The sequence below is a fragment of the Oncorhynchus keta genome, chromosome 23, assembly GCF_023373465.1.
Source record: "Oncorhynchus keta strain PuntledgeMale-10-30-2019 chromosome 23, Oket_V2, whole genome shotgun sequence".
Taxonomy (NCBI): domain Eukaryota; kingdom Metazoa; phylum Chordata; class Actinopteri; order Salmoniformes; family Salmonidae; genus Oncorhynchus; species Oncorhynchus keta.
The window spans coordinates 22234258-22247733 of NC_068443.1; the positions used below are offsets into that span (position 1 = coordinate 22234258).

Consider the following 13476-nt stretch of genomic DNA (forward strand, 5'->3'; position numbering starts at 1 on the left):
TCCCTAACCCAGACAATTGTGCACTGCCTCATGGGCCTCCCGGTCACGGACGGCTGCGACAGAGCCTGGGTTCGAAACCCAGTCTCTGGTGGCACAGCTAGCACAGACCACTGCACCACCCAGGAGGCCCCTTACACCATGTCTTAACTGGTAAGTGGTGAGTATAAGTAGGACTACAGATTAGTGTGTCCTGACCAGGGAAAGCGCAGGGCTCTAAGCACAATCACCAAGCCATATTGTAAGAGACGGGCAACAGTTGGATAGAGCAGATCAACATGACAGTATACAGTAGAATGCCCAGGTTTGATTGAGCAGGGAGAATTAGATTAGGCGATTGCCACTTCTAGCACAGACGGGCAGACAACAGCTGACCTGGCTACACTGGGACTTAATGACACTAATCTCTCCATCCACACTGAGTGTGCGCACATGTGTCTACTGACAATAGGTTTATGATTATTCAACTACATACCTGACTGAACAAACTTTCACTGTGTGTGTGTGTGTGTGTGTGTGTGTGTGTGTGTATGTGTGTGTGTGTGTTTCAGAGCTCTGTACTGTAAGCCATTTGCCAGTTCAGTCAATCGTCTATCTTGGTATTCAGTGCCAAACATGATTACATTGTATGTAAAAACGCTTGCCCCAATGTTCCAGTTGTTGACAGGTCTGGGCCTTAGGTGTACACCTGTGTTTGTCCTTCCTCACTCTCAGGGGAGACAACTACAGGAAGAGCCTGACTGACACCATCCAATCCACTTTCCCTTTGTTGAAGGAGATCAGCAAATCTCATTGTGGGTTTCACATGTCTTTGGCACATTAACAGTGCCTTTGTATTAGTCTAACAAGGGGCATCAGTGGCAGGGTCGCTGTAGTTGTTTGTGTGTGTGCTTACCTGTGCTGTGGTTGGGGATCCTGTTGAAAGGTTTGGGGGGCAGCGCAGGGGGCTGTTTGTGGTACATGGGGGTCTTGGCGACGTTGTCCTGAACGTTGCTGGGAAAAGCAACAGATTTCTTGGAAGGCAGGACCATGGATGACTTCACACTAGAGGGCTCCCGAGTGCAGACTCCACCCTCCATCGAGGATCGGAACTCCACGGTTGCTGGAGAAAGACACACCATTTATAAATATAATGTACAGACAACTGGAAAATGAACGGTCTACAAAGGTGAAGAGAACTAATGTGCTGCATCATGCAGGTGAACATGAATGATATATGATCGTGCTCCACAGAGTACACTAAACATTAGGAGCACCTTCCTAATATTGAGTTGCACCTATCCTTTGCCGTCAGAACAAGCTCAATTTGTTGGGGCATGGACTCTACAAGGCGTCGAAAGTGTTCCACAGGGATGCTGACCCATGTCGACTCTAAAGCTTCCCACAGACTCTGAACAGCATGGCGCCACAGAGATGGTCGTTCTTAGGAAACTATGCATTATTCTTTTAATGTATTATTTCTTACATTGTTACCCCAGGAAATCTTATTACATACAACTGAGAAAAACTATTGGATATAAGAGCAACTTCAACTTACAAACATTACAACTAGGAATACGTCTTTCCCGAAGCAGATCCTCTGTTCAGACTAGAGGTCGACCGATTAAATCGGAATGGCTGATTAATTTAGGGCCGATTTCAAGTTATAACAATCGGAAATCGGTATTTTTGGGCGTCGATTTGCCATTTTTTAAAAACACCTTTATTTAACTAGGCAAGTCAGTTAAGACTGAATGACGGCCTAGGAACGGTGGGTTAACTGCCTTGTTCAGGGGCAGAACGACAGATTTTCACCTTGTCAGCTTGGGGGATCCAATCTTGCAACCTTACAGTTAACTAGTCCAACGCAATAACGACCTGCCTCTCTCTCTCGTTGCACTCCACAAGGAGACTGCCTGTTATGCGAATGCAGTAAGCCATGGTAAGTTGCTAGCTAGCATTAAACTTATCTTATGCAAAACAATCATAATCACTAGTTAACTACACATGGTTGATGATATTACTAGATATTATCTAGCATGTCCTGTGTTGCATATAATCTGACTGAGCATACAAGCATACAAGTATCTAAATATCTGACTGAGCGGTGGTAGGCAGAAGCAGACGCGTAAACATTCATTCAAACAGCACTTTCATGCGTTTTGCCAGCAGCTCTTCGTTGTGCATCAAGCATTGCGCTGTTTATGACTTCAAGCCTATCAACTCCCGAGATGAGGCTGGTGTAACCGAAGTGAAATGGCTAGCTAGTTAGCACGCGTTAATAGCGTTTCAAACGTCACTCGCTCTGTGCCTTCTAGTAGTTGTTCCCCTTGCTCTGCATGGGTAATGCTGCTTCGATGGTGGCTGTTGTCGTTGTGTTGCTGGTTCAAGCCCAGGGAGGAGCGAGGAGAGGGACGGAAGCTATACTGTTACACTGGTAAAACTAAAGTGCCTATAAGAACATCCAATAGTCAAATGTTAATGAAATACAAATGGTAGAGGGAAATAGTCATATAATTCCTACAACCTAAAACCTTCTTACCTTGGAATATTGAAGACTCATGTTAAAGGGAACCACCAGCTTTCATATGTTCTCATGTTCTGAGCAAGGAAGTGAAACGTTAGCTTTCTTACATAGCACATATTGCACTTTTACTTTCTCCTCCAACACTTTGTTTTTGCATTATTTAAACCAAATTGAACACGTTTCATTATTTGAGGCCAAATTGATTTTATTGATGTATTATATTAAGTTAAAATAAGTGTTCATTCAGTATTGTTGTAATTGTCATTATCACAAATAAATAAAATGCTTTAAAAAAATAATAATTTCAAAAAAATATATACAAAATAATAAAAATAATAATAATAATAATAATACGATTATTCGGTATCGGCTTTTTTTGGTCCTCCAATAATCAGTATCGGCGTTGAAAAATCATAATCGGTCGACCTCTAGTTCAGACCACCACCCAGGAATATGGAGTTAATTCCAGTAGGCGATTCAAAACAATGACACCGCAGAAGGGGCATACGAAACGGCCACCTGGCCAAATTCAAGCTAGGGTTGCCTTCCAGAGAGACAGAGATTGTAACATTCTGTTTAATGGAAATTATGTTTCCATGTAAAACACAGCGTTGAGATTTCCTGCAATGACAACAAGCTCAGTCCGATGATGCTGTGACATCGCCCCAGACCACGACGAACCCTCCACCTCCAAATCAATCCTGCTCCAGAGTACAGGCCTCGGTGTAACGGTCATTCCGTCGACGATAAACGCGAATCTGACCATCACCCCTGGTGAGACAAAACCGTGACTCGTTAGTGAACAGCAATTTTTGCCAGTCCTATCTGGTCCAGCGACGGCGGGTTTGTGACCATAGGAGACGTTGTTGCTGGTGATGTCTGGTGAGGACCTGCTTTACAACAGGCCTACAAGCTCTCAGTCCAGCCTCTCTCAGCCTATTGCGGACAGTCTGAGCACTGATGGAGTGATTATGCGTTCCTGGTGTAACTCAGGCAGTTGTTGTTGCCATCCTGTACCTGTCCTGCAAGTGTGATGTTTGGATGTACTGATCCTGTGCAGGTGTTGTTACATGTGGTCTGCCACTGCAAGGATGATCAGCTGTCCGTCCGGTCTCCCTGTAGCGCTGTCTTAAGCGTCTCAGTACACAATTTATTGACCTAGCCACATCTGCAGTCCTCATGCCTCCTTGCAGCATGCCTAAGGCACATTCACGCAGATGAGCAGGGACCCTGGGCATCTTTCTTTTGGTGTTTTTCAGAGTCAGTAGAAAGGCCTCTTTAGTGTACTAAACTGTGACCTTAATTGCCTACCGCTTGTAAGATGTTACTGTCTAAATCGTTCCACAGGTGCATGTTCATTAATTGTTTATGGTTCATTGAAAAAGCATGGGAAACAGTAATTAAAACCCTTTACAATGAAGATCTGTCAAGTTATTTGGATTTTTACGAAGTATCGTTGAAAGACACGGATGGGTTATTTTTTTGCTGAGTTTATACCATCTATTGCACCTTAACTTTAGATTTGTGTATATTTTGTAGTTGTTGGGGAATTGTTAAATTACTTCGTCGGAACTAGAAGCAGAAGCAGTTCGATACTCACATTAACATCTTCTAACTATGTTTATGTGACAAATAAAATTTGATTTGTGTCAAGTTGGCTGATGTCCTTTGGGTGGTGGACCATTCTTGATACACACAGGAAACTGTTGAACGTCAAAAACCCAGCAGCATTGCAGTTCTTGACACAAACTGGTACGCCTGGCACATACTTCCATACCCCTTTCAAAGGCCTTAAATATTTTTTATGACCCCTTCATCCTCAATGGCACCCATACACAATCCATGTCTGAATTGTCCCAAGGCTTAAAAATCCTTCATTAACCTCTCTTCTACCTTTAATCTACACTGATTGAGGTGGATTTAACAAGTGACATCAATAAGGAATCATATCCAGGTAAAAGCTTCACCTAGTCAGTCTCATAGCAAGATCAAGTGTTCTTAATGTTTTGTACATACAGTGAGAACATACAGAAATCCTCCCACACAGGTGTTTTTGCACCCATCATTTCTTGTTGTGACATCCGCAACGCACCAGAGCGCCTTGTTCCCGTCGCTTCAGGTCTGACGGCTTCTATTGGACCAAATCCTCACATATCAAAAAAGTTATGAAATGGTTGCATAATGACGGAATTACCTTGGAGGTGTTACTGGGAAACCTGGTAGAGAGACAGACTGATGTATGACACATGAGACCTCATATGGGCTGTCAAATGACCACAAGTTAATTGCAGTAGTGCAACTTGTCTTGGTTTACTTAGTCTTTTCCTCGTGCACACTGTCAGGTAAGAGGCCGTTGTTTCTAAGGACCACGAAAGCTGAGATGCAATGAGTAAGCCTAATACAGCACGAGCAAAATCAGCCTGAGAAACAATCGTTCCAATACAAGAACAAGGTTTGAGAGGGATCAGACCATCCTCTCCCTTTCCCAGGTGCTACCAATACAAAGGATGAAGGGTGATTTGGAACACAGTAGGCTACTACAAAAATAACCATTCCTATTGTAGAAAACTAGTTATATTATCACTATCGCTGTCATTTTCATTGACCAACACTCCCATGTGAGTGCTACAGTAGGAGGGTTTGGAGACAGACAGTTGGGGTGTTACATTAAATCCAGGCACATGCAGCACCACTCCAGTGTCAGCCAGTTAAAAGCTGATTACACGCCAGAAGCCAAATCAGAGGAGAGATTAACAAATGTTTTGGGAACTGATGTGATTAAATCAATTCTGATTAATGCAATTCAATCTATTTTCCCTTTCGGACGACAGCTAATGGCAAGTCTCATAAGACCTTCATCCAGAAAACATACGTCAACCATTTATGCCAGCAGCACTGGCAAGGCACCTCCTACTCTGTTCAATAACTCCGGTCATACTTAATTTCAGGTTCTTCAGTGACGAGTATAAAAACTACTTGCAACTATTCCCCACAATCAGAACAAATCATTTTCAGCATAAAAGAGAAAGTGGATTTTCCCAAAAAGAGAGTTAAGTGGTGATATAAACTAAAAAAACAATCAAACATCTTATCCAGGATGAGACTTGATTGGTAAAATGGAAAAAGTTAAACAAGCTACTCCAGTGACAGCAGATGTGTTATTAATTAAATGGCTGGATTATTTGCTTTGAACCCCCTTTATTTGTTGTTGCACTGACTCTGCATACTCACTGGTTAAAAGGAATTGTCCAAAACGCTCATAGACAGGATTGTGTAGAGGCACAGATCTGGGGAAGGGTACCAAAACATTTCTGCAGCATTGAAGTTCCCCAAGTACACAGTGGCCTCCATCATTCTTAAATGGAAGAAGTTTGGAACCACCCAGACTCTTCCTAGAGCTGGCCGCCCAGCAAAACTGAGCAATCAGGCGAGAAGGGCCTTGGTCAGGGAGGTGACCAAGAACCCGATGGTCACTCTGACAGAGCTCCAGACTTCCTCTATGGAGATGGGGGGACCTTCCAGAAGGACAACCATCTCTGCAGCGCTCCACCAATCAGGCCTTTGTGGTAGAGTGTCCAGACGGAAGCCACTCCTCAGCATAAGGCACATGACAGCGCGCTTGGAGTTTGCCAAAAGGCACCGAAAGACTCTCAGACCATGAGAAACAAGAGTCTCTTGTCTGATGAAAAAAAGATGGAACTCTTTGGCCTGAATGCCAAGCACCATGTCTGGAGGAAACCTGGAACCATCCCTATGGTGAAGCATGGTGGCGGCAAAATCATGCTGTGGGGATGTTTTTTAGTGGTAGCGACTGGGAAACTAGGGAAAGATGAATGGAGCAATGTACTGAGAGATCCTTGATGAAAACCTGCACCAGAGCGAGCGCTCAGGACCTCAGACTGGGGTGAAGGTTTACCTTCCAACAGGACAACGACCCTAAGCACACAGCCAAGACAATGCAAGAGTGACAAGTCTCAATGTCCTTGGGTGGCCCAGCCAGAGCCCGGAATTGAACCCGATCGAACAGCTCTATATTTATTGTAGCCAGCAGTAAGTACCAGTAGTATAGCAATGATTTAGGAAACTGGCTCGTGTTCTGACAAGTTGTCCACAGAGAGGGAGGCAGAATGCTTACTTCACCCATCAGCTCAACTTAACAGCATCTCTTAAACCCTGATGGACTTTCTACTCCCTCAGAAGATATCCTGACCAACAGGGGGGAGAACCTCTGTCAGATCCAAAACATGTTTAGATAAAACAAAACAGACAGTTTTAGTACACCTACACATTCAAGGGTTTCTTTATTTTTACTATTTTCTACATTGTAGACTATAGTGAAGACATCAAAACTATGAAATAACAGACGGAATCATGTAGTAACCAAGAAAAGAAAAGTGTAAAACAAATCAAAAACATATATTTTATATTTGAGATTCTTGAAATATCCACATTTTGCCTTGACAACTTTGCACACTCAGGCTTTTCTCAACCAGCTTCACCTGGTATGCTTTTTCAGCGTTCTTGAAGGAATTCCCACATATGCTGAGTACTTGTTGGCTGCTTTTCCTTCACACGGCGATCCGACTCATACCAAACCATCTCAAATTTGGTTGAGGTTGGGGGATTGTGAAGGCCAGGTCATCTGACGCAGCACTCCATCACTCTCCTTTTTGGTAAAATAGCCCTTACACAGCCTGGAGGTGTGTTGGGTCATTGTTTTGTTGAAAAACAAATGATCATCTAAGCCCAAACCAGATGGGTGGCTTATCGCTGCAGAAGCCAGAAGCTGGTTAACTAGCAAAGCACCCCCACCCCATTACACCTCCTCCTCCATGCTTTACGGTGGGAAATAAATGGAGGTCATCCGTTCACCCACACCGGGTCTTACAAAAGGCACGGCGGTTGGGAACCAAAAATCTCCAATTTGAACTCAAGACCAAAGGACAAATTTCCACCGGTCTAATGTCAATTGCTAATTTTTCTTCATTTTTCTTCTTCTTATTGGTGTCATTAAGTAGTGGTTTCTTTACAGCAATTCAACCATGAAGGCCTGATTCACACAATCTCCTCTGAACAGTTGATGTTGAGATGAGTCTGTTATTTGAACTCTGAAGCATTTATTTGGCATTTATTTATCTGGGTCTTCCTTTCCTGTGATGGTCTCATGAAAGCCAGTTTCATCATAGCGCTTGACCCGTTTTGCAACTGTACTTGAATTAACTTTCAAAGTTCTTGTAATGTTCCAGATTGCCTGACCCTCATGTCTTAAAGTAATGGACTATCGTTTCTATTTGCTTATTTGAGCAGTTCTTGCCATAATATGGACTTGGTATTTTGCCAAATAGGGCTATCTTCTGTATACCAGCCCAACCTTGTCGCAACACAACTGATTGGCTCAAACGCATTAAGGAAAGAAATTCCACAAATTAATTTAAGGCACACCTGTTAATTGAAATGCATTCCAGGTAACTACCTCAAAGCTGGTTGAGAGAATGCCAAGAGTGTGCAAAGCTGTCATCAAGGCAAAGAAAGGGTGGCTATTTGAAGAATCTCAAATATATTTTGATTTGTTTAAAACTTTTTTGGTTGCTACATGAATCCATAGTTTTGACGTCTTCAAAAAACCCTTGATTGAGTAGGTGTCCAAAAACGTTTGACCAGTAGTATACGCACAGTCTCAATCTGCTAAATGTTCTATATTTTGAGTACTCAATATGTATGTATCATGAGGGAATGACTTTCTGAAAGTGATGGAATTTGGCATTTAGCTGAGCAGAACACCCAAGTCACATTCACGCAGCTCAGTTCACACACACTCATTCACTGAGCTCAACAAAACGATGAGAGATGACCAAAACCATTATTTCTTTATGGCACATGATGAAGTGAATGAGGAAAGCATCTCACCTTTCTCAAAGATCTCTTTCAGCACACCTCTCTTGATCAGCTCTTCTCTGCTTTGCCTTACCGACATCTTCCTCTCCAACGCTGAGGGGAAACATGATTGTTAAATCATATATCAAATCAAGAGTGTGTATGGAAAAACAGGAAAACTATCTTCGATATCAAACCTGTAGTAAATCCTTGAACAGATTGTAATGCAGCCAAATCAGAAGATTAGGAAAACAAGGATGAGGTTTATTTTGGGATCAGTAATCAATATGTTAAATATTGAAACATTTTCCCCTGGTTATTTCTATAAATGTGTTCACTTGGTTCCCAACATTGATTGGCACACTTGCGACTGAACCCTAACGCCATTAGCACTCTGGGGGCACTGAATCATGGGTCCTATGCATCACACTACATTCCCAAGAGGTCATACATTCACCATGGGGACACGAGGAACAGGTGATTTATTTTTTATTTATATTCCTTTTCACTTAGTCTAAAATATTATGAACTGGTGACCACTGCCCATCAAATTCATTAGCAATGTAAAATTGGCAGTGAAATGAAACATTGAAGAGGCCTCTAAATAGTCAAAACGAACACCTAATCCAGTTGTAAAGCACTAGCCTTAAGCCAAGGAAGATCTTCAAAAGGCATGGAGGATGTTAACCTAATTTGTGAGAGTGATGAGAATAAAAAAAAGGCAAAAGGTAGTGCAACATCACCTCCCAGAGTAATGCATTATGTATGAGCACATCGGGTAGGCATGTCCCAAAGTTAATGCTTCTATATTTAGATCTCAGCAGTTGAGGGACTTAACCATTTATCGCTGTGCTGAACAGAAGCAGTTTACCGTCATGTTATATATATATATTTTTATTTTTATTTTTTATTATTATTATTTTTTTAAATCTACGCCAGCAAAGGAACCAATTAAGAATGTAAAATGAGGATCAGCAAAAACACTTGAGCAGCACACTGTGCAACAATCTCCCTGCAGGCCACCGGCTCTGGAAGTGAGACTATGTGTATGTGCGCAGATGTGGTGTGTGTGTAATAAGGAGCTACAGCTCTCTCGGCAGTAGGGGACAGGGCCAATACACCTAGAACCCAAACAGAAGGCACACATGAGAATCATTTAAAAAAGGTCAGAAACTGTTGTGAGTCTCTAGTGCATGCAGTCAGAGTGAACCTCCGTGTTCTAATATGTCACATCGCATAAAGTTCTCAACATTATGAGCTCTTCCAGGACATCGATGTTTTAATTCACCATCCAAATTTCAAAGACTAGCCAGAGAAGCTCGTTGGGGATGGGAGAAGTGGAAATTGGGCAGTGTGCAAAAAACATTACATTTTGAAGAACTGGACCACTATACCAAAATATAATGCCATGAGCAGGATATCCACCTACATTACTAGTACAGCAGACAGGCAGAGGAATAGAAAAGCACAGATTTATTTTTATACTCCCACCAGGGTTGTGCTCAATTCAGAATTGAGACTCAAATTCTTGAATTGAAGTAGTAAACAGGATACAGAATTGCAATTCACATGCCTCTTCTAATCTATATTTAGGTGTAGTCTATACAAATACATACTGTACACAAAACAGACATGTCGTTACATACATGCATATAAAATATTGGATCTTCAGGACAAACTGGAAATTAATGATCGAAGAAAACAAAACCTGTACGTAAAGATTGTAAATTCTTATGTTTCATTATGACCTACATTTTGTTCAATATGTGGAAAATATTACATGTCCCAGAATGCATTAGTTTAACCCTCCAATTGACCCTAAAGCCTTACAAAAGAAGCCAAACAAATGAAATGGTTGGTGGAAATATAAGTGGCTATTCTAAGCACTAAGGTTAAGAGTAAAAGAACATTGTTTCCAGAGAAAAGTTATACAAAATAATGTATCTGGAAGTGTGACCCGTCAGAGTCAATGAAACGCATGTTCTACGACTGAGTGGAATTTCTTTGAATTGCACAGAATTGAATTCTACTTCCTGTGACTGAAATTATACATCCTGTGGAGTGTGGCCAATTAAAATGTTCAACTCATGAGTTGAATGGGAGTCAATTTGAAAATTCAGAATTGAGCACAACCCTGCCTCCCACCCTATACTGGGTGTGTGTCCGCATTTGATAAATGGCCTCATTTGATAAAGCACCAATCACGGCAACATCATAACCCCCCAAAACATGCTAAACTATAATCATTACAAATAACAGGGGAGGCTAGCATTGTTTTGGTGGTAGGATCTCACTAATCATTCACAATTAAGTCATGACTATACATAATCATGGTAGCATCCACATTAATGTAGACGTGTTCAGAAACATTAAATTCCTATTTACAATAGAAGTGACTCCAATGACAATACATTTACCATTAATTTCTATTGAGGCACAACATAATTCGAAACGATCAAACTTGATACAGTCCTTGCGTGTTAGAATATGTTATACTCCAATACACTTCGTGTATTTGTCCAAATAATTATGACGCCTTCAAAATGGGGGGGACAAGATATCAAGTGCATTCATTTCTAAAACGGTAAAAACAGAAGGGGACATTCTGTAATGTTGACTCATAAAACATTTGATATCAAATCCAAAATGCTGGAGTATATAGCAGACCTTTAACAGCTTTGAGGATGAGTGGAAGTGAACCCCAGAACCCCAAAGAACTTAAGTGCATTTGTAAACAGCTAGCTAACATAGTCTAGTTGTTTTCTCATTAACAACATTTTTAGCAGCGCCATGATGTGTAGCACACTGGTAAGTTATTTGGTTAACCATCTTATAGGTAACGTCAGCTAAATAGCTTGACCTGCTAAAAAACAACCATGTTAGCTAGCTAGTAGCTAAGCTAGCCAATGAACAGTCCCAAAGAGAGAACTGCCAATGCAATACGAAAACAATTGCAATGAAATATCAAATGTTATTTATCACTTGAGAATAATGTATCAAGTCCTGGTCTATTTTATGTTTCCTAACATCAGATACAGAGTCCTGTGAAAGTCCCAAGTCCTGGAGAGATTGAAGGGTATATCTCCAATGGATTATATGCTATTGGTTTACTATTACGAGTCAGTTGTAGCGCTACACAAGTACTGTTAAGCAACAATGCATAGACCTAGAACATGAATGGCCAACCTTGCTTATAGAGCTCGAGCTACTCTGTGCAGGTACCAGTTCCAGGCCAGCCCTGACATTCTGCATATTATTTGTATTAGACACTTTAACTATTCAATCTTATAAGAGTCAGATGAATGTCTAAACCCACAAACCATTTACACAAGCGTCCTTTGCATGACATGAAAGTGTTGATTATTTGATTAAAGTAATAGTTTGGTCATTGAACATTCCGTTTTTTATCTGGTTGTCACTCATTTTGTCTGATATTACAGATTTGCAGAGGACGTCCTTGATTATTAGTGGGTGTAACAATTCCTGTATGGCTGACCTAGGATACAACCTCTGTCCACAACAGCACTTCATACTCACAAAGCAGCATCCATTATCTTGGTTGGTCTAGGATAACAGTACTTTCAGTCTCAGGGCGGCTGACATCACCACGATGGCTACTAGGGCTGTGTCTCACTTGGTCTTTCCTTGATTACTCGCATCCCAGTGCAAATGTATTGGAGGATAAGGTCCCTCCCCTCTGACTTTCTCCAATGTGTTTTTAGGAGGCGGGGAGAGGAATCGAGAGGATAAATTGAGAAAGAGCCTAGCACTCACCCCTCTGCTACACTCACTGACCTTCTCTGCTTCAACCTCAGCAGGCAGCAGCGCAGACAACCGAGTCAATCTAGCACCCACAGAATACATTGTGTATTTAATAACTCTGCTACATTGACACCGGTCACAGTCAATGGCATAGGTGAGAGGGGTGTGACCACTGATGTCATCCCCCTGATACTTTGAGTAGTAGTCTATCATGAATGGATCTAGATTTTTAATAGCATAAGCATCTCAGCTGATTTCCTTTTGCAATTTTGCACTGATTTACTTCATTCTGCTACACTCACAGTCCTCCTCCAGTGGGCCGGGACGCAAATCCTAATCAAATGACACTTGTAGCTGGCATGCCAACCATTGGAGGGGTTAATGCTAGAAGGGATCCAGCTTTTGTCAGAATGTACTTATTCCGAGCAGGTTTTAGAGAATTTACACAACAGGTTAGGATAGTTAACGTGGCAGGTTAAGGTTATAAAATGGGTTAGGATTAGCTAAAATGCAAAAAAAGATCTATCAACTTGATGTAAATTGGACAAAATCTGGATCCCATCTAGAAATGAACCCTCCAGTGGTTGGCATGCTAGCTACAAGTGTAATATTTGATTAGGGTTTGCATCCGAGCCCGCTTAGTCATAAAGTGACCATTCACTGTGGTCACTCGTCAGTGTATTTTTCTCTTTCCTCCACTAGCTGTGCTCTACCATTTTGGTGACAGTGGATGGGATATTATTTATGACACACATGCTAAATGCAGACATGGGATTAGTATTGGCCTCGTGAGCATGTCTAATGCACTTGTACATGTGGCTTGTCATTTCTACACTGAAAACAGGATTAGCAAATCCTCACACTTTACATTGGGATGTTTTCTTCATTTGAAATTATACAAATAGGAAAAGCACTCGCATCTGAGAATGTACGTGTGGAAAATCATTTGCTAATAACTAAAAAGGCTGATACTGGAAAGATCAGTGTGTAGGATTGTCATTAGACAATTGAGGCCAACTAGATTTGACTCCTACTTTAGATGCCGTCATGAAATGGATTGGTGCAAGCTCTCAAACTCTAGGCGGCATATTGGCTTCTCCCTACAGTTCACATTTCTAAAATGTCAATATTCACTTGCGATACAGCTTTCGAAACATATGGCCCTTATCTTTCATCAGCAGTTTTGCAAAGAGCCACACAGCTATGGGTGTCTCCATCAGACGAAACTACCCTGAGTTACACTTACACACAGGTGTTCGGAGCATGCTAGATAGCCAATAAGCACAGGTGTTCGGAGCATGCTAGATAGCCAATAAGCACAGGTGTTCGGAGCATGC

General features: G+C 41.7%; 1 protein-coding gene across 4 annotated transcripts in view; it reads right to left on the reverse strand.

Annotated features, from left to right (window-relative positions):
• Nucleotides 1-13476, reverse strand: part of LOC118402005 (phosphatase and actin regulator 1-like) — an 85234-nt gene that overhangs the window by 17967 nt on the left and 53791 nt on the right. For all 4 annotated transcript variants that reach the window (XM_035799792.2, XM_035799793.2, XM_035799790.2 and 1 more), the window contains exons 3-4: nucleotides 8411-8491; nucleotides 893-1099 (exon numbers count right to left, since the gene is read on the reverse strand). In XM_035799792.2, coding sequence (XP_035655685.1) covers nucleotides 893-1099; nucleotides 8411-8491 — 288 coding nt within the window. The remainder of the gene's footprint in view (nucleotides 1-892; nucleotides 1100-8410; nucleotides 8492-13476) is intronic.